General features: G+C 36.7%; 2 protein-coding genes across 3 annotated transcripts; one reads left to right on the top strand and one right to left on the bottom strand.

Moving 5' to 3' along the window:
• Positions 1–1,237: 1,237 nt before the first annotated feature.
• LOC107786588 (protein DEHYDRATION-INDUCED 19 homolog 4) lies at positions 1,238–7,692 on the top strand. The gene is made up of 5 exons (XM_016608094.2): positions 1,238–1,641; positions 2,262–2,404; positions 6,161–6,238; positions 6,430–6,689; positions 7,357–7,692. The coding sequence occupies exons 1-5, from the start codon at positions 1,581–1,583 to the stop codon at positions 7,463–7,465; spliced, it is 651 nt and encodes a 216-aa protein (XP_016463580.2). The 5' UTR covers positions 1,238–1,580; the 3' UTR covers positions 7,466–7,692.
• A 9,395-nt stretch (positions 7,693–17,087) lies between these two features.
• Positions 17,088–21,246, bottom strand: LOC107786587 (uncharacterized). 2 transcript variants are annotated; one of them, XM_016608092.2, is made up of 6 exons: positions 20,660–21,246; positions 19,488–19,699; positions 18,205–18,487; positions 18,031–18,116; positions 17,843–17,934; positions 17,088–17,734 (listed from the first exon to the last, which is right to left on the bottom strand). In XM_016608092.2, exons 1-6 carry the CDS (start codon positions 20,894–20,896, stop codon positions 17,472–17,474), a joined length of 1,173 nt encoding a protein of 390 aa, XP_016463578.1. In that variant the 5' UTR covers positions 20,897–21,246; the 3' UTR covers positions 17,088–17,471. The 2 variants fall into 2 exon arrangements, with proteins under 2 accessions (XP_016463578.1, XP_075113437.1); XM_075257336.1 differs by having other exon boundaries at positions 18,205–18,451; positions 20,660–21,236.
• Between the last annotated feature and the right edge of the window lie 3,915 nt (positions 21,247–25,161).

The following is a 25,161-nucleotide window of genomic DNA, read 5'->3' as shown; positions in this document are numbered from 1 at the left end:
GGTGGGGTAACCTTTTATGAACCCACAAAGGGACACTGGCTTGCTCAATTACAGAATCAAATTTTCTCAATAAGACACAACCTACTCGAATGGAATTATTTCCTCCCTTTCGCCCTATGGGAAATTTGGACTAACAGAAATGTTAATAATCAAAACAACTTGAGGAACGCTATTAACATAAACAATATTATTCAAAAAGCAGTAGAATTCAAGTTTCTTACAGAAAATAACCTGCTGCCAATTGAAAGGATTCAATTACAAATCAAGTGGCAAAAGCCCCCAAAGGGATGGTACAAATTAAATGTTGATGCTAGTCATAACAACTGCCAAAGTGCACTAGGGGGAGTATTCCGCAATGCAAATGGTCACTGGATTGTTGGATTCACAAAGTCCATACAAGCTAGGGGATCTTTGGAGGCAGAACTAAAGGCAATAAAGGAAGGACTCAAAACTGCCCATGAGTGGGATTTATTCCACCGGAAATAGAGACAGATTGCGCGGAGGCAATTCAAACTATACAATATGGTAATAGGCTTTTTGATAATATTGTCAATATTTGCAGGTTGTTAATACACCAAGGGAAGGCTACCCTCCTCCAGCACACATTTGGGGAAAGCAACACTGTCGCTCACACCATGGCCAAGTCGGGAAGAACTCCAGGAAGGAAGAAAAAAAGTTTTTGTTTCCCCTCCAAATGTTGTTTTTAATTCTGTTAAGTATGATAAAGACAGTCAACGTTATTTTGTTCAGTACCTATCAAGGGATGCTTGCAATAGATTAGCAAGCTTAGGAAATCAATGTGTCCTAAGCGGCACACAACTAGGCCATGATGCAGCAAACGTTACGTGATTTTAATATATATATTTTCTAGTTTGGTCAAAAAAAGAAAGCACACAGTGAGGGTCTATTACTTTTAGCCACGTGTTGAATATATGGCTTTTTCTAGTGCTAAACAGACTAATTAAAGGCTAATTAATCTTAACCGTTTATAAATAAGAATAAATATAGGTCATTTTTTGTAACTAAGGAAACGAACCATCGACAAAAGACATACTTCCTATATTAATACATTTTCATTTGGTTCAAGAGCAAATATGACCCTGCTCCATGAAATTGATTTAAGTGGTTGTCTTGTTTCCTAGAAGGCTAGTAAACGCTTCTCAGACAATAAGTCGGTCCAAAAGTGAAAGGTGCATAGTGGTCATCCCAATCGTGCAATAAAATTCAACTTTTAGCCTTTTTTTATGTGTCATCAAAACCGTGTATAAACTCCAAAGCACCTGCCACCTTGAAATTTGGTGGAGGCTTGGCTTGCTAATTGCTATTGCTATTGCTATTGCTCTTTCTCCTCCCTATTTCCAGGAAACTTCACAATCCCCTCCCCCCTTCCTCCCCCCTTTTTTTGGCCCTTTTCCCTTTTTTCACCTCTTCTTGGTATAAGTCTTGATTAAATTATCTGAATCTAAGTGTTCCTTCCATTTTCTTACCCCAAAAAGAAAAAGTTTCGTCTTTGAGGAATTTCAGCCAAAGGGGTACAAGAATTTATTGGAATTTCATTTTATTAAGTCTGACATAATATAATGGATTCAGATTCTTGGACTCGTCTATTTACTTCTTCAAGGCGTTACCAATCTCGATCAGGTCAGTATTATGTTACTATTTATCTTCTTTTTAGGCTTACCCATAAACGATGCAGGTGGATAGATTACAACTTTTATAACCCCACCCAAACCCACAAATGATTTTGGCTTTTTTTCTGAGATGGGGTTAAGTGGAATATGTTTCTTTGCACGAAAAATGATGAAATTTACATTTGCATTTGCTTTTTATTGCTATTGGTTTTCCTTGCCCAGATATGAAAATTACAATTTTTTTGTCGAGCTGGGGTTTTCTTGAGTACCAGAAAATGAAGAAATTTACATTTTCTTATGTGGGTTTTGCTTATTTTTTTGTAGAAATAATGTAATCAGAAATTGTTGTTTATAGGTTTTCGTTGCTCGGAAGTCAACCTGGTGTAAAGATTACTACCGTTTGTTTTTTCAGATTTTTCGTTTAATGAGCTAAGGTTTAGTGAATAGGTTTCTCTACCTGAAAAGCATGGAAGAATTTACGTTTGCATTTCTGATTTTTTTTTCCTCATTAGCGATGTCGTTTAGAATGTAAGTAGAAATTATTGTTGCGCAAAAATGAAGTAGGTGTGAAGAATACAAATATATGATTTTTCCACCTTTTTGTTTAAACTTTTTTGGTGTGTTTTGCAGATATCTATAACATAGGAGAGGAGTATGACGGTGAAGAGGAATCGAGGCCAGAGTTTCTGTGTCCTTTCTGTGCTGAGGATTTTGATATTGTTGGCCTCTGTTGTCATATCGATGAAGAGCATCCTATTGAGGCTAAGAATGGGGTACAATATCTCTACTACTAGTACTTCTTTACCCATTTGTTTTCATTGAGTTAGCAAATGTAGGTTTTGCGTAAGCGTAAAAGCGTTTAAAACCAGGGTGACTGTCACAGAACCTTCTAATTTGCCGTTAGACTTCTTTACATTGAACTTATTCAGGAGTTGTTTCTTTCGTCTTATCAAGAAAAGGAAATGGTTTCTTTTCTTTCTATTCTTCCTTGGTGAACCCAATAGGTTTGTGAAGATAAGTATTGGCGATCTAAAATGGAGGCTTTCATTTCTTGTAATAATTCCTTACCATTAACAGCCTCTTGCAGAAATGCAGGGTAAGGCTGCGTACAATAGACCCTTGTGGTCCGGCCCTTCCCCGGACCCTGCGCATAGCGGGAGCTTAGTGCACCGAGCTGCCTTGTTTTTTAATTCCTTACCGTTAACTGTGTATATGTCTATAGAGGCTTGGACTTCAGAATTCAAATCAGTGAATAACACTGGTTGTTTGAAGCTTTGAACTTCAAATTTCAAAGTAATGAATTGAATTTGTTTTCTGTTTTCCTTATCTATGTGTCAGAAAAAACATAGTTTCTTTTTTTCCCTCTCCTGCCAAAAATATGGAGATACAGAATTTTTTAATTCATGAACCATATTAAATTAAGCAATATAGATAAAATATCAGAAGCGTTATGTGCAATTAACACTGGTTCTACATTGCACAGTGGTTTTGGCTGATCACCTGCTCCCCTTGCTCCTCTTTAAAGATAGAATGTTATAGGCCAAATATTTCATTTAGGCACTTCAACTTAGGATTGTACCTATTAGACACTTCAACCCATTTAGAAGTGTGTCTATTAAACACAATATGATGACATAGCAAAAAACGTGTTTTGCACATCCCTTAAGCGCCTGACATAATCAGGCATCCAAAGTTCCACGTGCTTCTTGCCGGAAACTGTGTAGGTCCACTGGAAATTTGATTTTCCAGTGACTTTTCTCTTTCTAAGATTTGGTGACACCACCACCATCTGCTTCTCCTTCAATTTTGTTTGCCGCTGCCACCAGAATCACTTTCTCCTCCTTCAAATCCGCCAACCACCACCCTTCTTGTTTTTCTCCTCCAAATCTGGCCACACCATCAAAGGCAGGAACCTAGTCACTTGCGACTGCAGAACAATACAGATAAGATGCACAATATTTTCGAACCATGTAGTAGATTCATTAGCTAAACACAGTCAATAAGTGCAAATGTTGCATATATTTTGGTATCTTCCAGGGTTGAGTAGAGGCGTACTTGGACTAGAAGAATAGCTATATTCATCATTTGGCTTTAGATATAAAAAGTTATTACAACTAAACCAAAGGAAACAGAGCTTTATGAGAAAATTCATAAACCTCTATTTGGAAATTATGTCCAGCAACAATGGCGGAGAAGAACTCATAGGCTCGAAGGCAAGAGGGAAACATCTTTAGATTAGTAGAAGCAAAAGACGAAAAGAGGACGGTGGGAGGGTTCTATGGAGAAGACCGAGGGCGGGGGCCGGGTAGTCTGTGGAGAAGTGGAGATGCCAGCGGCGAAGTGGACGACGACAGTGGTTCAGTGCCATGTCTTGAAACTTTTCCTTTTTTAGTTAGTTAGAGTCAGGCCACGTGGCTTTTTATAATTGATTAGTTTTGCCATGTCACTGCATGTGAAGTGCACATGCTTTATTTGTTTTACTGGTTTGTAGTGAGAGGTTTAATAGGTACAGTTTAATGCATGTTAGAGTGTCTAATATGTACAATCCAAAGTTAAAGTGTCTAAATGAAATATTGTGACAACTTTAAGGGGGTGCTTATGTATTTGTCCAATGTTATTACATCTGGATGGCTCAACCATGAAAACTGAGCGACGAGAATCTATCTTCACAGACTTGTAAAGGTAACACTTAAATTGATCAAGCTTCTAGTCACTGGAGAACGCCCCAAACCGGGAAAAAAAAAGAGTTCTTCATGCAGTGATCTTTATTTGAAATATGAGCAGCTAATTTTTATTCATTTTAGTATTGTGATGTTTCAAGGGTCTTGACTTATTTCTTCCCCCACCTCCCTCTTTTTCTGTTCGAGGGTTGGACATACTACCTTTTTTTATTGAGAAAAAAGGTATAACAAATGAGCTTTCTACGACTCCTTTCTGAAGAGCTTCCAGTTTGGGGTAATATTGAATGACTGGAAAGTTTAACCGTCTGCATTTCTGCTTCTTTTTTTAAATATATTTTTTTTATCTTTGTTTTCGAGTCAACAAAGAGGTTGTGAGTTCGAGTCACCCCAAGAGCAAGGTGGGGAGTTCTTGGTGGGAAGGATGCCGATGGTCTATTTGGAAACAGCCTCTCTACCCATGGTAGGGGTAAGGTCTGCGTACATACTACCCTCCCCAAATCCCACTAGTGGGATTATACCGGATTGTTGTTGTTGTTGTTGGTTGTGTTTTTGTTTTCTTTTTATGAATAATTTGTGGTAGCTTTACTACTCTTTGTCGGTTCCTCAGTTCTCCAGGTACTGAAATGGCTTTTTAACTTAAAATCTAGTGTTCTGAATTTGGTTTCCATATCTTGTTAATAAATTTTCCAAAACTATAAGAGTCAGCTAATTAAAAAGTGCTGTCTCATCTGCTGGCTATAGAATCGAAAAAACTGTGTACTTCCAACCTATGTTGCGCGGACTCTCCAAAATACTGCCGCACCCGTGTCGGATTCTCCAAAAATACACTACTTTTGGAGAATCCGACACGCACCCGGCGATATTTTCGGAGAGTCCGAGCAACATAGCTTCCAACTAACCTGGAAAAAAATGACAGCCCAGTGCACTAAGCTCCCACTATGCACAGGGTCCGGGAAAGGGCCGGACCACAAGGGTCTATTGTACGCAGCCTTACCCTGCGTACAATAACCAAAAAATAAAAAAAAAATAGTTAAGTTGCTTAAGTGAGCAGCGACTTAAGGTGTTCTAGGGCTCATTCCGCAAAGAACGCATAGTGTGTTTGTGTGTCTGTGGTTCAGGGCTCAACGAAGTTACTTATTTGGATAGTGATGTATGATAAGCGCTTTCATAAAAATAAAAAATAAAATACTAAATAGCGTCTGTTAAAATTTGAGGAGGAGCTACCTAATTTTTGAGTGGCTTTTAAAGAGCTTCTAAATGTATAACCAATTCTTCAGCAGTGCTCCAACCTGCTAAATAGCAAAGTAACTATTTCTTTTTTACAGTTCTTTTTTGGAGAAAATAACCAAAAGGCAAGTGTGGTTTAATGACTTCTTTAAAAGGTTGCTCAATTCAAACAATAGCTCCTCTATGGAAGGGATTGTTACTGAAAATTTTAATCACACAATATAGTTTTCAGAACAATATTTTTTCAAGAAACAAAATAATGTTTAGTTGCATTATTATTACCTTCTCTGTTGCCAAAAATTTAGTCAAGGCTTCAACACCATTAACCTGAGAATAAGATAATAAACTTAGAACTAGAAATGAGATTTTATTACATGATTTAGAATCAGGTAGAGACTAAAGTGGTTTGATGATTATAATACGTAGATCTCCTCATGATTATAAAACTTTATTATGCTATTTCTGAATAAAATCGAGATAGCTAAACACTATTTGCTAATTGCTACTAGCTTGTCAGTTTCATCTCCGGCTAGTGGTCAGGGCTCTGCTAAAGAGCACAAGGTGATCCTAGCGCTTTGTCAATTTTTTTTGTGATGTTAGATAACATGTCTTTATATGCAGATATGTCCGGTTTGTGCAAAAAGGGTTGGAATGGATTTGGTTGGTCATATTACTCAGCAACATGGAAATATTTTAAAGGTATCTTTTTGGTTATCTTTCATTATTGATTTTCACGAGTTTTGGACTTGAAACCTCTCTTGGGTTTGCTTCAGTATCAAATGTGCAGCATATCAGAATTCTTTGATTTAAACCGTATTTGAGTGTGTCAGTTTGTCTTAGTTTTGCCGCTGGAACCATTTGCATAGTATTTATCGTTGACTGCATTACAGGTACAGCACAGGAGAAGATTTCGAAGGGGTGGTACTTCGGCTCTCTCTATTTTAAGAAGAGAGCTAAGGGAAGGAAATCTGCAATCCATCCTTGGGGGATCCTCTCGTTTGGTTTCTTCCTCCACTACAGATCCCGATCCCTTGTTATCTTCATTCATTCACAATACACCTTTGGCTAATGAAATTCCTGATGTTCAACCTTTACCTTGTACTAAGCAAAGTTCAAAACAAGAAAGCACTCTTGAAAACTCCTACGAAAGGTAATGCCTCATTACTTCTGTTTGTGTTTTTTTCCTCTCCCAACTGCCTATGATTATGTGTATTACACTAGCCCCGGAGGTTTTATATTCATGTCTCTTTGATTGCATGTTTGAGTGGCAACTTGATTAAACCTTGTTCCATTGATTGCATGTCTGTCTGCTAACTGGATTAAACCTTTTGTTTAGTGGTTGAGTTGTTGAATATTTTTTTTTATCTGGATAGCCTTTTACGTTTTTGCTTATTATCAAGTTAAACATGCGAAATTGATGAGCTGTTACAAAATATATACCTCATCTATGTCATTTGTATGTTAATAGTTTCATTTGTCAATAGGGGTAACTACTGCTGAGACTTGACAAAGGTAAGGTAGGGACTAGTGATGACTGTTTATGAAGCCGTGGTCATTTGATTGTGCGAGGCTTTTCTGTTGACATATAAATCATTGTTTCCCTCTATTTTTTTGTGCGTGTGGGTGTTGAGGTGAGATTTGGCCATGTAGACAAGAAACCTAACATATTAAAAGAAATGACGCGTTATCTGAGGCTTAAGTGATTGTGGGCTGTAAAAGCTGTTCATCATCAAGATACATGGCATTGAGTTTCTTCTGTGGTCCACTTCTATTTACCAATGTCCGAAATTATTGATTTTGTTGATCTTGTTTAACAGAAATGTTCAGCCACCTCCACTATCTGACAAAGACCAGGAGGAGAAGGCCAGGAGAAGTGAGTTTGTGCAAGGGCTGCTGCTGTCCACCTTTCTTGAAGAGGACTTGTAAGCAAGAAGAGAATAATGTAGCTTGGATAGAGAAAAGAAAGGGGATGCTGCCATTCTGTGTAGTAGCTAGGGCAAGAGGGAACTCTTAAAAGTCCTACTTATGTGTATATTAATTAAAGACTACGTTCGTTTCCCATCTCCAATGTAGGCCATATGCTAATATATTTCTAAGTTAATTGTGTAAAGCAACAAGAGAGATATATGACTATATAGCTAGTTTCACTAAAATTATCAAGCAGTGAAGCAGCTATGGCTGCTGGCTGCTTTTCATCCGTTAGCAGTAGAATTTGCCTTCGCCTACACTGCTGGTTACCACCAATAGGCAAAAGACCTGTATTGGAAACCCAAGTTAGGAAGAGGTTGGACACTTTGAGGGTGGTGTATGTATTAGCCCCAAAATAGAATTACCAGGCATAAGGTACTTGAAGAGACTTTTATTGACCACCAACAATATTTGTTACTGGCTTAGAATGGTTGACGTGGGACAATGAAATATGACAATAGTTTTTCTTAGGCGTTGGTACTTGTTTTGTAGACGTTACTTGCATCACATAGTAACAGGGGCGGATGCAAATGGGAGGTGTGGGTTTGCATGAACGCATCCTCTCCCTAACACGCATAGCACTAGTGAATTTCAGCTCAAATACTTAAATTAACACGGGTGAATCAAAGCTTAAGTGGACAGTTTAGTACACTTTAGTCTAAGGGGAGGGTACTGGGATCTTAAGGGTTAAGGGTAGGGAGGGTAAGGGTAAGAGAGGGTTCCTTAAGGGTACTTTTCTTAATATTACTTAGTGGCTAATATGTAGATAAAATAATCCCAAAATAGGTCCAAGGTTTACAATTTGTCCAAATAAAAATAAAACAAGACATCTATAACTAGCTATTACACAAGCAACTCTAAAAATACTAACAAGCTAGCTATTACAATGAGGGAGAAGGTAGGTTGCCATAAGAAGATGGTGTAAGTGAGTCCACAAGCCAAGTGCAAAGACCTCATAGTAGTACCTCTAATGCCTTTACTAGGCGCCAGGTTTTGCATTCCAAAGGACAAGGCAAATGTGAATCTCCAACTAATACACCATACCACAACAATTCTCTAGAATTCCTCCAAGCATGTGTAGATATAGCAGCTGCTACAATGGATAAACCTTATGGAGTTCCTGAATATTACTGAACAAGATAGTACCAATGTAGTCCAAGGCAGGCTGAATTGTACTCTAATAAGGTACTTGTAATAGTACAGTACCAAACATAAGTTGCCTGCCTGACATTACCATCGCATACACTGCCCCACCATCTCCAGATTGAGCATGCAACCATGTTGATTCCACTAGACAGTGGCATAGTAGTGCTGTCACAATTAGATAGAGCCGTCAATATGGGCTTGGCTCGTTGGGCCAGTCCAACCCATGATTTAGTAGGGTTGGGTTAGAATTTTTGAAGCCCATTTAAAAATGAGGCTTTTTAGCCCAGCCAGAGTAAGTCCGTAGCTCGTGAGGCTTAATTGAGGTTGGGCTCGACCGGCCCATGGGCCTAATAAAATTATTTGTTTAAATAAAATAAAATACAAAAAGTATATTGTCTCTAGGCGATGGAAAGCCAGAATTGGATCTTTACTTAGAGGAACCAAAGCTTGATCTTGAGAAGTTTCAAGAGATGAATGTTGTCATGTATTGGAAGGACCATTCTAGAAAATATCCCGATCTTTCAATGATGGCGCGTGATGTACTTAGTATTCCTATTACCACTGTAGCGTCGGAATCATCATTTAGTATTGGTGGGCGTGTTCTAACAAAGTACAGAAGTTGCATCCATCATGAAAATGTCTAAACACTTGTTACTACTCGAAATTGGTTGCACAACTTTTCCCAAACTTAATGTAATATTTTTTATGTGAATTAGAATATTATTAGTTTTTAGAATTTAATTATTCTTAATATTTAACTAATTAATATTGCATCTGAATTATAAATGTAGATGAAAGTGAAGATGTTAAGACAACCTTGTCACAAGCAGATTCAAATGTGTTTGATGAAGATGATGTGTTGGATATCTCGTAAGGGTCATGGACGTTCTCTTGAATAGTTTGTTTTGAGTTTTGACTTCTAATGAATGAAATATAGTCTTGTCTTTTACTTTTTTGGTGTTTATTGTGATATATTAGAACAATATAAAATAGTTATTAAGTTTTGCGGATTTTTTCTAATAAAATACTTTTTAACTTTTAAATATTTATCTTTTTATAGGTTAGAACTTAGAGAAAAATATAAAATTATATTTTAAAAAATAATAGGCCGGTTCGCGGGGCCCGTGGCCCACATAGGGCTGGGGTGAGCTGGTCATTATAAGACCCATCAAAATGATGGGCTAGCCCATCCCAGTTTGCCACTTGCTAAAGCCCACGTGGGCGGGCTGCACTAACTCGCCCGGCCCATATTGAGAGCTCTATAATCAGATTTAACCAAGCATCAATAACGTGCATTTGTAAACCTTGATTTCTAAGGGTATGAGTTAAGGGTATTTTTTGTACCCTACTAGTACCCCTTCCAGTCCTAAGGGTGCAGTACCTATACTTAGGGGTAATTTTAAATTAAAATTTTTTAAAAAGTTATATTTAAATGCAAACAAACTTTAACGGATGAAAAATATTCAAGGTTATGAAGTGCCTTTTATTTTATTTTATTCAATATAAACATTAGATTTCTAATACACGTTATAAGTATTTATTTGTATTTCAACATTTGTAAAAATAAAATTACATATTTCTTTTGAACGATTTAATTTTTCAATAACTTTTCGTGGTTTTTCGGTTGGAACTGGTAGCACTTGTTCATCTTCTCTGTTAAATACTATTTCATTATATGCATCGTCGTCTTCTTGAATTATTTCTGAAAGGACAAAGTTTCTTCTTTTCGCTTTAATCCAATCTCTGATAAAATGAAGTCTCCAAGGTGTCTTCTGAATGAGTGTTTATGATCTCCAAGTTAAGATCGTACTGCACTGAAAGCTCTTTCGGAAGCTACTGATGAAGCTTGAATAATTAGCACATCTCAGGTCATTCTTGAAAGAATCGAAAATGATTGTTGGTTCATTCTCTAATATTTTATCAAGTCTTCATTCCCTTCATCATCGCAAAAATCAATAATTCCTGCAAGTAAACAAACATCAAACTCATCTATTTGTAACAGTCTTTTAAGAGGTTGAGATTATGAATAAATAGAGGCACCACTAGTTGGTGCAACAGAGTTCATTTGTCTTTGGTAATAGTCGTACACAACTTTAGCACTTTGTTGAATATTAACCAAACAGGTAGAAAGAGTTGGTCTTTAAATTGGTTCTTTTTCTAAATTAAAGTAAATTGTTTCAATAAGTGTCTTTAAACCAATAACTTTGATTTGAGGATGTAAAACAGCAACAGTAATATAAATAACAGGAATAGGAAAAAATATATTTTAAAAAATTTTCAACCTTCATATACTAATAAAATAATATCGGAATTCCAGCTATATATATATTACTAGAAATAGTTGGATAATATACCCCAAAAAATTCTTTATTAGCATAGAAAGTTTTCCCAATCATCATCTATTATCATATCGTCAACAGATTGAACATGAGAATTAAACATGTTAGTAATAGGCAATCGATATCCATAAGCAACTTCTTTAGGAATTTTTCTAAAGGGTCATTCACAAGATTCACAATGCATCTTAAATTCTCTACGTCTAGAAGGTGTTTAAGAGAGAAAATTATAACCAACTGCAAATCTAATTTTGTCAAGAGTAGTGCCAAATAAAGAAAGTCCATCTTGAACAACTTAGTTATAAGTATGACATGCACATCTAATATGAAATAAATCCGCAAAAGGTGTAGTTAATCTAGTTTTCAAAACTCCAATATCAAAAGTGTTACTAGAAGCATTATCTAAAGGGATCTTTACCTAGCTATACTATATTATAAACTTATTTTCCAATATTCTCTATGTTTTATAGTTTTTAATAAATATCTAGGTTTTTCTTTCAAATTGTGTAGATTTCTCATTAAAAGGCTCCCATCTCATTATTAGTGCCTTCAATTAAGGGATTCAATTATTTCCTTTCCTTTTATCCTTTTCCTCTTCTCTCTCATTCTGTTTTTTTTTACATCAAAATCCCTTAATCTACGCCCAGAATCTTCATCTTCTCTCTTACCATCATTGGCGACAGCTACATATTATTAAATCATCAATTGCATCGTTCTTTTGTTGGGAGACCGGAAAATACTGAAAATGAAGAAATATTCAGGGATTGTATGATAACTGTATCATAATTGTATCAGGTATATCAATGCGTAAAATATAATTGTATCATACTTGCATCACAATTGTATCTAACTTGTAGATGATACATTAATATCCAAAATAATACCTGATACAATACTAATAAATTAATATATAATTATCATATATTTATGATATAAACTGTTAAATTCGTCATGAACTCACAACTACTCATTATTCAGATACAAATTTGATACAATCCCGAAAGTATTCTTACACAATTCTGATACAATTATGATACAACTTAAAACTGATTCTAAACTTAAACTAATTGTCACGACCCGGATTTTCCACCCTCGGGAGTCGTGATGGCGCCTACTCATGAAAGCTAGGCAAGCCAAGTTTTATAAATTCATTACCCTTTTTATTAAGCTTGTTCAATAATTCAAAGTAATAAGTGATTTAAGCAGCGGAATAAATTAAATAATCCAGAAATGCGGAAGACGAAAACTTAATCATTAACCAAACATTTGCTACATAATCTGAAATACAATACTACCCAGAATTTTGGTGTCACAAGTCACAGACTATCTAAGAATACTACAAATAAGGTTTGAATGGAAATACACAAATCTGTTTCTGAATAAGTAAACGCAGAAAGAGAAATGATAGAAGGAGACGCCAAGGCCCGCGGACGTCTGCAGGACTACCTCGGGTCGCCTGAATGGACGGAAGACAGCACCCTCACTGTGGTCCACACGCTCCGGTATCAGTATCTGCACACAGTGCAGAGTGTAGTATCAGCACAACCGACCCCATGTGCTGGTAAGTGCCTAGCCTAACCTCGACGAAGTAGTGACGAGGCTAGGACCAGACTACCAAAATAAATCTGTGTAGTTAAATCATATATAGTAGAAAATAAAAGCAGATAATTACAGCTAAAGTTGGGCGGGGGAAACATACTGCGGGGAGTAACAGATAACAACAGAATACCAATAGAGAAATGTAAGGAACACCATAAATTAATTACCAGCAAAAGATAAGGAAATAAGGAATAAGTAAACATGTAATACCGTTGCAGGCGTGCAACCCGCTCCCATTTCATATAATACCGTTGCAGGCATGCAACCCACTCCCATTTCACATAGTACTGTTGCAGGCGTGCAACCCTCTCCCCTTTCATATAGTACCGTTGCAGGCGTGCAATTCGCTCCCATTTCATATAGTACCGTTGCAGGCGTGCAACCCGCTCTCATTTCATATAGTACCGTTGCAGGCGTGCAACCCCGCTCCCACTTCATATAGTACCGTTGCAGGCGTGCAACCCGCTCCCATTTCATTTATCAATACCAATCATAAAAGAATCCTGGCAAGGGAGCAGTAATATAACAACAATATCCCGGCAAGGGAACAATAATATAACAACAACATCCCAGCAAGGGAGCAATAATATCACAACAACATCCCGACAAGGGAACAATAATGATAATCCTCATATGAAGCATGAATAAACCACAACGGAGTCACAACAATTACAATACAAGACTCACGGGCATGCTTGACACCGACGTATAAATACTCGTCACCATGCCTATACGCCGTACTCAATAATTAACACAGCAAATAAGACACAACTCCTAATCCCTCAAGCTAAGGTTACACCAACCAAACACTTACTTCAAACTTCCACGGCCAACTCAAGCCTCAAACACCGCTTTTCCTTTAGAATTCGCCTCCAAATTACTTATATCTAGTCCAAATTAATTTAACAACATCAATAAATGCTAAAGAATTCATACCCAATGCTTAATTATAGATTTTCTATCATTTTCCCCAAAAAGTCAAAAATCAAACCCGGGCCCGCTTGGTCAAAACACGAGGTTCAGACCAAAACCCGATCACGCATTCACCCACGAGCCCGAATATGCAGTTAGTTTCGAAATCCGACCCCAAAACGAGGTCTAAATTCCAATTATTCAAAAAGCCCTAACTCTACCCAAAATCCCAAATTCTACCATGGAAGAACAATATTTAGGCCTAGAAATCTAATGGGTGTTAATGGAAAATGAAGGAGACAGGTTGAGGAACACATACCTATGATTTGGTGTTGATTTTACTCTTCAAAAATCGCCTAGGTTCTGATTTTGGGGAAGGAGATGTGAGAAAATGGTTTATTCCCGTTTCTGTTACTGTTTAAAATAGCTAGGCGATAGTGTTCATCGCGTTCGCGATAACACTATCGCGAAGAGCTGCCAGAAGTGGAATTATACGGTTGCGAGTCCTTCTACGCGTTCGCGAAGAGTTGGCTCCCCTGACCCTCGCGTTCGCGGACCAATGTACGCGTTTGCGTAGAAAAACGACCACATCCCAGACCAGCCCCTATTTTAGACTACGAGTTCACGGGGCAAGGGTCGCGTTCGCGTAAAGCAGCCCCCCAGTGCTCCGCGTTCGCGTCCCTTTCTTCGCGTTCGCGTAGAACAAGTTCACCCCAACCCCAATTTCTCTTTCGCGATCGCATGAAAGGCTTCGCGATCGCGAAGCACAACATTTCTGCAACTTTTCCTAAGTATAAAAATCTTCCGAAACTCACTCGAGCCCTCGGGGCTCCAAACCAAACATGCTTACCAGCTCAAAAACATCATATGGACTTACTCGTGCAATCAAATTGGCAAATCAGCAACTTTAACAATGAATCTAGCATCAGATCAAAGAAGAATCTCAAGAACACTTAAGTTTCAAATTTCACAACCGAGGGTCCGATTCACGTCATTTCAAGTTCGTTTCTTATCAAATTTTACAGGCTCAATCTAAACACCATATAAGACCTGTATCGGGCTCCAAAACCAAGATTCGGGCCCAATACCATCAATTTCAAATACATTCAGTTTTCCAAAAACTTTTAAAATTTTAGTTAAACAATTTTATTAAAAAAATCATTTCTCGGGCTTGGGACTTCGGAATTCAATTCTGGGCATACACCCAAGTCCCATATTTTTCTACGGACCCTCCGGGACCGTCAAACCACAGGTTCGAGTCTGTTTACCCAAAATATTAATCGAAGTCAACTTAAATTAAATTTTTAAAACCAAATTAACATTTTAATCACATTTCCACATAAAAGCGTTTCGGATGTACGCCCGGACCGCACACGCAAATCGAGGTGAGGAAAAAGGAGGCTACTAAGGTCTCGGAACATAGAATTTACTAGTAAATCAAGTGATGACCTTTTGGGTCATCACACTAATACAATATCATATTATATTTGTATTAGCATTGTATCATATATTGTTTTAGGTACAAATAGTGATACAACTATGATACAATTCTAGATTATGATACAACTTTGATCTTCATCTTTTTCAAGTTTCAATTCAAAACATCCACCTAGAACCAACTCTAAACTTAAATTATGATACAATATTGTATTTTAATAGTATTAATATTGTATCAGAATTGTCTTAGGTATTGACGTATCAAATACAACTCAGATACAATTATGATACATTTATCATACAATCGTAATACAATTCTGAAATTTTTTCTTCCTCGAGTTTCAATCAGAAATTCAACCTAAAACCAACTTTAAACTTAACGAATCTCCCTTAAATTTGAGATATAAACTCTAAAGGATATTTTCAATCGTTTTCAAGAACACCCAATCCAAAAAAATCACAAATTCGTAAAATCTGAATATCTAATTCAAAGCTTCGAATTTTTTTAATGGTATGTCAATGGCAGACCCTTCCACCTGCAATTTCAGAGATAATTTTGATGGATTTGTCAATAGTTGAAGCTTTTTAATTGTTGTTGGTGGAATTGATTCAGAGAAATATATGATGCTACAATTTTAGAGAGATAATAATCTGATTTGTATGAGGGAGAGAGAGAGAAATATTGGTTGATTTGTATGAAAGAGAGATGATGATTTTGGGTATCAGTGAGTTTCTTACGGTAGGTAAGTACAAAGACATATAATGTTTTGCAATCCTTTGAAAAAGGAAGAGTATCTTAAATATAAGGGGATTATGTGTAACTGATACCTAATATTTAAGGTATGTTTTATTTCCTTCTTTTTATGGTTTTGTATAAAACTAGTAAATATAAGTATATAAAGTAATTAATAAGGAACCTAAATAAAGGTAGTAAATAGGTTTCTATTATAGTATAGCTAGGTAAAAATTCCTTATCTCATCTAAAGTAATAGTAATAATTTTATTAGAAAGCCCATAAATTAGAAATAAAAATACCAGTGTGTCGGTCATCCACAAATTTATAACCAAATCGGTCAGGTTTTAAATCATAAAAAAAAGGTTTGGGTACCGGTTCGATGTCGGTACAGTACCTTAAGGGTACTTACGGTACCGTTACTAAGGGTACTATTTCGGGTACCCTACCTTTACCCATACCCTTCACCCAAATCCCTCACTCAACCCCCCAACTAGAGTGATACGGTCTGGTACCGATACCGGTACTTAAGAGTACGAGTATCGGTATTACCCTGCCCTTAGACAACCCTACTTTTAGTCAAGGATTCGTTCCCCCTATTTTTTTCTTTTAAATTATATTATAATTAATAAATAGGGTTAAATCCTCATGCCCCTACCGTTTTTTCTAATTAAACACACTTTTTTGTTTCTTTTTTATTGGTTACACATTTTCTTTTTATTTTTATCCTTCTCTTTTTAGTCTTTATTTTGACTTTTAAAATTCCCAAACCAAAAATATCTCTTAGACAACGTCTTGAAAACTTGGGTCTTTGGCGCTCATGATACACCTATGCTCTTGAAATTCTGGATACGTATCTGATACGTAACCTTTTTATCACGTACGTAAGTTTCATTTAATCACGTGCGATAAGATCATACACACCATGGCTATTCCCCTTGAGTTATAATAGACCCACACCATGCTATTCGATAATATTGAAAAAAAGACGGTGTAAGCTAACAATTAGTATGGAAAACTTAGCCATGACCTACGTAGATTTTGAGATGTATAAACCCGTAAATAATAATATAATAGTTGAAGGCACTAAAAGGAAATAAGGGCCAAATTAAAAATAAGAATTAATACACACCTAGTTGGTTATTTCTAAAGACTCTATCTATAGGAATTATAGTTAGGATGAAAAGTATAAGCAGTAATAACTTTTAGGTATGTATGTTGAAATTTAAAGAATTTATTAACTTGTTTACAATTGTTAGGAAAGGAGGGCAGATTATTCGGTATTTGAAATGAAATGAATCGCGTAGAAGATTCACATAGCTGATCCTGACTGACTTGAGATAGATGCAATCTTTATGAGCAATCGAAGCAGTAGGAGTGAAGTAGAAAACTCAACGAGACTTTGAAAACGTAGCTATAAACAAAGGCACATACTGTAAGGTGATATTATACTAGAGGTATTACAGACCATTTATTTGTACACGATATACATAAAATCAGCCCAATCGTTTTAAAATCAACATTAATTTGTGGTCGCCACATTAAACTCAGAACATCATTTCCAGGAACTCACTGTTGATTGAGGAAGCTCCAATGTATGTAAGGTGCTATAGGAAAGAGTAAAGATGTTGTCACTCTTGACCCTACTGCAAACCTTACCACTCATCTATCTTCAGTAACTAATAAAAGTACAAAAGCTTGTATTGCATAAACAGAAGGCTACTTTCAAGTCTAGTTTTGCTATACCCAGTGACCAGCTCGTATATCGGGATGTTATTCTTACAAGAAAATAAGACGAGCTTCACCTCCGATACGAGTTATGTGACACAAAAAAACTGTAGTCAGGGTGATTAACTTGCAAAAGCCGGAGCCAATTGTCAGCAGCTCGTAACAGAGAGTTGACCTTCTGACATTCATTAACTCCATCAGGAAACCAGAATGGTACTTGGAATTTGTAGGAGGCCAGCCCAAAGGTTGAGAGAGGTAGCTTGGCAGACGTACCAGTACCAACAATGCCTCTACTAATAGTTGTACCATGCTGTTGAGGCCAGTCAGTCCTAGAAACTGCAAAAGCTTGAACAATAGATGGTCAGCAACTTCAAGAACGAACAACTGGCCCATTTTGTCTGTGAATTGAGCAGAAATAGAGAAGAAATGGGATGAATGACTTACCACCGGCAGGTGTTGAAAGAGAATGGTACGTCAAAAAGCAAGCATCAAGATTTTGCAAAGTTGGTCCTGTGGGTATCCTATATATGGGATACCTTCATGATGGGAAAAGCAAAAGACACATCAGTATTAACAGGTGAGTTTAGAAACCAAATCTTTGTTCAGTGACGGCTGAAAGGAGAAAATCTTACCAAGCCACAGAAATCCAACTTGCAGGAGTCAGATCACAGCTCCTACAGGTTTTCAGTTCAGGAAATTTAGATGCAAGGCCTGAAATCTGCAGCATTGTGGGCAAAAGATTATAAGTGCTATAACACGATAAAATAGAAGACTGACACACTTCTGTTTGAAGATAAATTACTTGCCTTGTCAGCTAAAGGTTCACGACCATATGGTTGATTCCGCTCAAAATATTCAAATATAAGGAGACCGTTCCCCATCTCATTCTCATCGCCTGAAGATTCCAAGAAAGGGTCTTTTTTTAGGGAGAGATGCTTGATTACATCAATACTTGAGCCAATCATATTCTGCTGATTCCAACTTCCATGAACTTTATTGGCTACCCTTGAAGCTCCAGCTCCATATTCACTACTGTCATCACTACTTGTCTCCCTGAGAGAATCAGAATCACTTTCTTCACCTGGTCTCCTGGAAAAAATTTAAGCCCAAGATTGCTATTTGAAAGAATATGCAGCTGATCCATACTAGTAATCCACAATCAAATGCACCAACAAATTAAAATGAACTAAGCTTTTAAGGAAACAGAGCAGTTACTGTGTATTTCAATGATTAAGCAAGATGTTTTCTACTTCAACCTAGTTTTCACTTAGCAGGTAAGATGAGCAGCACAACAAAAAATAGAACGTTAATAACCTTGAGACATTTGCTAGCTCCATCTTCTTGCACAAAGTAAAATAAAAACTTTAAAGCAGTAAAGGACTAGTCAAATAATCAACAAAGGAGTTCAACTTTAAGGACTATACATGCCCGTCAGGCCGATGCCACATTACCCTGTTAAAAGTGTTCTCTTGAACAATCTTTTTAGGTCACTCTTTGTGCAATAAATGTCCATAGAAGCTCATAGTTTATTTATGCAAAACCTGAAGCGCTTCAATAGCTAAATTTATAATTAAGAATATGCCTTCCATGACCAAAAATATAAAACGTATATCCTGCAATATAGCATAGAGGAAGGTCCACGCTTTAACTTCAATTGAGTGGCACGGCCACGGCCATGGCCAGAAGGTTTAGATATCCACATCTCATTGATCTTGGTCTTTTACATAATAGATAACATTTGAGTTTATAAGAGATAAAAATAAATATAAAAATTGCAGATTAACCAATCCCCATACTAGCCAGAAGCTAGGATAAAATCACCATTCTCAAGCGAACATTTAAGAGGACAATTAGAACTGAGCCAGAATCAGTAACATCTATTGCATAATGGAGAGTGCATCTTTCTTCTAAACAACTATAATAAATCGACACAGTATTCTGAAAGCTCTTCAACACTTCTTTTCTCATTCCCCCCCCCCCCCTCATTGTCACGATAGTCACACTTGAAGTAGTTCAAAGACCAATATGCATGAATAATTACTATTTTCGTCATCTGAAAAGAGGCAGAAAGTACACATAACAAGCTTACCTCTGCTTGATAGAGGACCTCGAAGGGTCTACATAAAGTTGAATCCCAGACAAATATGGCACATAATACTGGACAACGCAATCGCTCTGATTTAAAACCAGAGGAACTCCTGCCCCATACGCACTCCATTCCCCAAAAGACTCCCAAAGATCACCCAAGATGAAGTAGGGCAGTGGATCATTGTCAAGATTTCTCATCCCTTTCATGATTGTCTGCGCATATACAAATGCACTGGATTAACTTGAGTATCAGGACATCAAAAGATTCAAACTGGTTTTCCACAAACTTCTGCTTTGTTGCATTATGAATAAGCCACTAAACAAATGAGGGAATTTGATCTTAATTACACAAAGGCATTGAGCTTAACAAACAGTACTCAAAGGTATAAAGGAAAGCCAACTTAAACTTAAAGAGTTCAATCACCAAGAAATGTCAGACAATTGTTAAGCCATTATTCACTTGGATAATTTATGGAAGAAAGAAGAGATTGCAGAAAACCATTGCATTGGAATACCTTATCCATGCAGATGGTTTACACACACATGACACAATCAAGCATCTTAACATGGTCGTATTCATGAGCACATGACGCTAGGTGCACTTCGATAAATTTCCTTGACTTACCAATGGTATGTCCACTTCCTGAGAATTTTGGCGTGATTATATATGAGTCGAGCTTGAAGAAAGATAAAGATTCATATCGTCGACCCCAACTTTGTTTGGGACGGAGACATAGTTGTAGTTATATATTAGAGGTAAACTATTTATATATTAGAAGTAAACTATAGTTACCGGCTTTAAATAATACAGTTCTCCTCATTACCATTTTTTCCCATATACAATAGTGTAAAATGTCAATACTTAGTTTAAGCTTAACCCTTCACTTCGACAATATCACAATACAAGCTCTAAAAACATTCACAAACACCTAAAATGCCAGAAACTTTATTTCAAGGCATAGTTTCTTTTTTCCCCAATACCATAATCTAATGCCAATTAGGATAAAACATATTAATTAATTTAATGGCTAATAATTGGCAAACAAAGAAGTGACCAGTTGCTTAAACATCTTCCCCTAGACAACAATTAATCAATGCACAAAAATGGACACAAACAATAACAAACAATTTAATTATAAAAAAAAAATTAGTATTCCCTGTTAAATTTGATACCTTGGGAAAAAATTGAGCAGGAACTTTAGGAGTGGTATGCTGCAAGAAGCGATCCAAATTGGTCAAATTCTCAACTCTAATCGATGAAAACGACGCCGTAGAGGATGCTCCATCATCAGACTCGGTTCTACTCTCCGCTTCAATTCTTGACTTGGCTGCTTTCAATTTTTGCTGCTTCCTCATTGCCGGCGGACTATAAAACCGATCATCTCCTACCCGTCTCCGATTTGCAGCCATTTTCTTTTTGCAAAAAATTGAACGACCCACAAGAGAAAATGGATCCTCAAAGATCCTAAAAGTCAAAGAAGTGGGTTTAGCAGTAGAAAGTTTGAGTCTTTGCTATAAATGGAGTACTGTACTGTATGCAAATATTTTTTTAAAAAGAATATTAGGAAAACTGGGTAAAGTTTAGTGCTTTTTATAAAAGGGTTTAAGGGAGATTTTGAGTGATGATTTAGGGTTTTGAAGATAAGAGACGGTGCTGGGTTTGTTAATGGTGTGGAGGGAGAAGAAGACGCGAAGAGTCGAGGCAGGGGAAAAAAAGGTTGAAAAGGAAGGTCCACCTTTAGTTCCATGGACCATGCTCCAGAGAATTCGAGAATAAAAAATATGTACACCAATTACCAATTATAAAAATAAATGTTTAATTATGTCCCATTTTATGTGATACATTTTAACTAAGCATAAGTTTAAAAAAAGAAAAATAAGACTTTTAAGATTCATGAATTAAAACAAATCATAAAAATATGTATAGCTATAAATCATTTTATTAAAAATAAAATAAGAAGTTAATTTAACAATTTGGTTGTATTTAGAAATTAAATTTTTAAGCCACCCACCACGTGTAATAAGGTAACGACCCAACCATTCGTTTTATGTAATTGAGCCTCCTTTTCCCTGTTTGATGTCCCCCGTGAGTATATTTGATGTTTGATAATTTGCGTGGATGGTTGGGTAGGCTTCGTACTTAAAAGCATATCTTGGCCTGTCAAAGAGATTTTTAGGTTAGACAAGAATCATCAAATTCGTAGATTTTAAATTTAGTTTGAATAATTATAAGAAAGATATAAACAAATTATGGATTCTACGGGAAATAGTTTCCTTTCTTTTCTACAAATAAAACAATTCCTTCTTCCTAAATAAATCAACTATTAAAAATTCGTCTGCTTTTCGATTTCATCTTGTTGTAAAACAGAGAATAAAAGGTTTTTAGAGTGAAGATTTTTTAAGTAAATGATAAAAACATTCTTACAACAACATCGCATGTATAATTTTTCCAAATAAATGAAATTTTTTGTAATTTTTCAAATAAATGACAAAAATATTCTTAAATTAACATCACATGTATAATTTGTATCAAATTGGTAAATGATAAAAATATAAATATGAATAAGCATAAATTTTAGAATAAATTATGATAATTGAGTTTTTCATAATAATATTTTTGAAGTATTTTTATTGATAAGAGGCTAATATGGTTTTACATTGATAATATTTTACATATCCATGTGATTATCTGAATTTTAGTGCAAAAAACTAGTATGATTGAATAAACATATGCATATTAGCAAAAAAAACATGTCTTAAATAAAAAATATATCTATGTGAGACATACCATAAAAAAACAACTTCTGTAAAAATGTAAAAAATGATATTTAAGTAAAAACATTAACTGTTTGGTTATTTAGATCCCACCTAATAAGTTGAGAAATAGGGAGCATTAGGTCCAAAACATAAACCATTGTAGCCCATAAATGCTCCTGACAAATTTTATTAACAGTAATTATTAACCATATCTAAAAGCCTGCGTCTAATACCAAGCTATCGGGGGAGTTTGAAGCGTCCACCATAATTTCTCTCATTCGTATTTTACCATTTTCAACCCGCTATGAACCTGTGTAAATCTATATTTTTGTGGCTAGAAAATGGTTAGTCCATTTTTTATTCTTATTTAATATGGGCGGTTAAATATGGGCTTATCATGTATTGGGTTGGGCGGGTTTAGTGATTTTGGGTGGAAATTGCCACCACTGCCTGCAAGTTTGGCCAGGTGAGAGAAGGCCAAAGATGTGCAGATTTTGATCGCACCTGCTGGGGCTGGCGGATGCGAGAATGTTATCTGCAGATGCGAAAATTGCTAGGCAATCTTATATTTCGAAGGGTTTAGCTCATTTTTTATTATTTGGAGTTTTGGAACTCTGCTGGAGACGATTTTTTGAGGGATTTTTGCTATACTTTGGAGGATAATTAATTTTTACTTAATTTTGATATTAGACCTGATTTCCCCATGGGTTAATATACTTAAATGTGAAATTGAAAGAGAAAATTTGGGATTTTGGTGGTGAATAATTGAGATCTGGACCCAAATTTGAAGTCGAATTTGGATAAAACTTGTATATTTGGATTCATATTCAAATGGATAGTTGAAATTGTGAGTTTGGTCAGGTTTCGAGAGGTGGGCCCCAGGTGATTTTTTGGTTGGCTTTGTGCAATTGATTAAAGATCGAGCATTTATGCTTCGTAATTATTTCTTTTAACATTATTTGAAACCATGATGTATTACTTGACTAGATTCAAGTCGTTCAGAGGTCGATTGGCATGGGAAGACGTTTTTGACTTGGCTCGTTTGAGGTAAGTATCTTGCCTAGCTTTGGCTCGAGGGACTAGCTGATTGAATTGTTGATGTTGGCTACGTGCTAGGAGTGGCATACATGCAAGTGGTCGAGCCCATGTGCATGCACCGAGTTTATCCATGTCCGGGGTAGTCTTTAGGCTATGTTATGCTTTGTTTTGAATATTTGCGTATCATTGGTGATTCTCGCCACTACCTCTTCGAGATTAGTCATGATACTTACTGACTATATGGGGTTGGTTGTACTTATACTATAATCTGCACTTGATTGTACAGATCCAAGAGTTGGACTTAGTTGAGCCTCTTTTGGAGATTGTTGATGTTGCCTTGGAGACCGAGGCAGAGATGTACCCTTATCGCAGTTCCTGGCATCTCCTTCTACCATTTTATTACTGTATTTAATTCAGACAACGGTTTGTATTATCATATTCATATTCTTGTATTCAATCTCAAAACTCGGTATTATCAAATTTTGGGGGATTTATGTTTTGTTGTAGTCTTTATCTATTGTTACTTGACTCTCAGCCTTATTTAATTCCGTAATTTTTTTATTATATTTCGTTATTACTTAATGATTTGGTTTGCCTAGAAAGTGGGTTAGGCGCTACCACATCCGTTAATGGTTTTGTATCGTGACAAGTTGGTATCAGAGCCCTAGGTTTATAGGTTCTACAGCTAATGAGCAAGTTTAATAGAGTCTTGCAGACCGGTATGGAGACGTCTGTATTTATCTTCGAAATGCTACCTGACTATAAGGAAAACTTCTCTTTCTTCATTCTCTATCATGCAGATTTGTTTATTCTGAAGTTTGATTTTTTGCTCTTCTATTCTCTCACAAGTAGTGAGGAAACGTTCATTGAGTTCAGCTGAGCAGGTGCTACTACCTCAGGACAGGTTGTGAGAGGCCGAGGCAGAGGTAAGGGTAGAGCATGCGCTACTGCTAAAGGCCTCGCTAGAGCAACCGTTGTGGAGCCACTAGCCGCTACTGTCGAAGAACAGGTTCTAGATTATGTTAAGCTGGTAGGACCGATTCAAGCTCCAGGGGGACCCATTGCTACACCTGGTCTTCAGGAGACTTTGGCTCAGATTTTGAGTGTGTACTCGAGTTGGCTTAGACAAGTATGATTTTAGTTGCACCAGCTACCTTATAGGTTGGGGGAGGAGAGTATAATCTCGCTGCACACATACCAAAGCAGCTCACTTAGGGTTATTAGACGTTGACAATTTTGTCGGTACAGCCAATCGTTGCAGCTCTGACCGAGATTAGACTATCCTTGACTAATGAGGAGCAGAAGAGGCTAGATAGATTTCAGAGACTTCATCCTCCTCATTTTAGTGGAGATCCTACTGAGGATGAACAGGGTTTTCTTGATCAGTGTCAATGGATTCTATGCACTTTGGGTCTAATGGACTCAAATAGAGTTGACTTTACTACTTTCAAGTTGACAAGGCCAGTCTACAATTGGTGGCAGACCTGTGAGTTGAGTAGGCCAGCTGGCACCGCATCACTAACATGGCCTTAGTTCTTAGTTCTCTTCTTAGAGAAATTTATCCTATAAACTTGCATAGATGAGTTGCGTAGTGAGTTTGAGCATTTACACCAGGAAGATATGATCGCGCCTCAATATGAGATGAGGTTCACGAAGTTGGAACGCCAAGCTATATTCTTGATCCCTGTTGAGAGGGAGAGGATTAGGAGGTTCATTGAGGGCTTCAACTTTGGTATTCAGTATGGGATGGCACGAGAGGCCGAGACTGATACTACTCCATCAGGCTGTTGAGATTTCCAAGTGCTTGGAGCATATTCGCAGGTAGGAGAGAGTGGATCGGGATTCCAAGAGGGCCCGTGCTTCAGGTGGTTTTAGTGGTG

This window comes from Nicotiana tabacum, chromosome 7 (genome assembly GCF_000715075.1).
Source record: "Nicotiana tabacum cultivar K326 chromosome 7, ASM71507v2, whole genome shotgun sequence".
Classification (NCBI taxonomy): domain Eukaryota; kingdom Viridiplantae; phylum Streptophyta; class Magnoliopsida; order Solanales; family Solanaceae; genus Nicotiana; species Nicotiana tabacum.
The sequence above is the reverse complement of the archived record's forward strand: the minus strand, read 5'-3'. Positions and strand labels throughout refer to the sequence as shown.

What these genes read in the sequence shown, in the direction of transcription:
- LOC107786588 (XM_016608094.2), top strand. Translation starts at nt 1,581, where the DNA reads ATGGATTCAGATTCTTGGACTCGTCTATTTACTTCTTCAAGGCGTTAC. An exon ending in CTATTGAGGCTAAGAATGGG is followed by an intron (nt 2,405 to 6,160) that starts GTACAATATCTC and finishes CTTTATATGCAG; the next exon opens with ATATGTCCGGTTTGTGCAAA. An exon ending in AACATGGAAATATTTTAAAG is followed by an intron (nt 6,239 to 6,429) that starts GTATCTTTTTGG and finishes ACTGCATTACAG; the next exon opens with GTACAGCACAGGAGAAGATT.
- LOC107786587 (XM_016608092.2), bottom strand. Translation starts at nt 20,896, where the DNA reads ATGGCTGCAAATCGGAGACGGGTAGGAGATGATCGGTTTTATAGTCCG. An exon ending in GTGAACCTTTAGCTGACAAG is followed by an intron (nt 18,117 to 18,204) that starts GCAAGTAATTTA and finishes ACAATGCTGCAG; the next exon opens with ATTTCAGGCCTTGCATCTAA. An exon ending in AGTTGGATTTCTGTGGCTTG is followed by an intron (nt 17,935 to 18,030) that starts GTAAGATTTTCT and finishes CCCATCATGAAG; the next exon opens with GTATCCCATATATAGGATAC.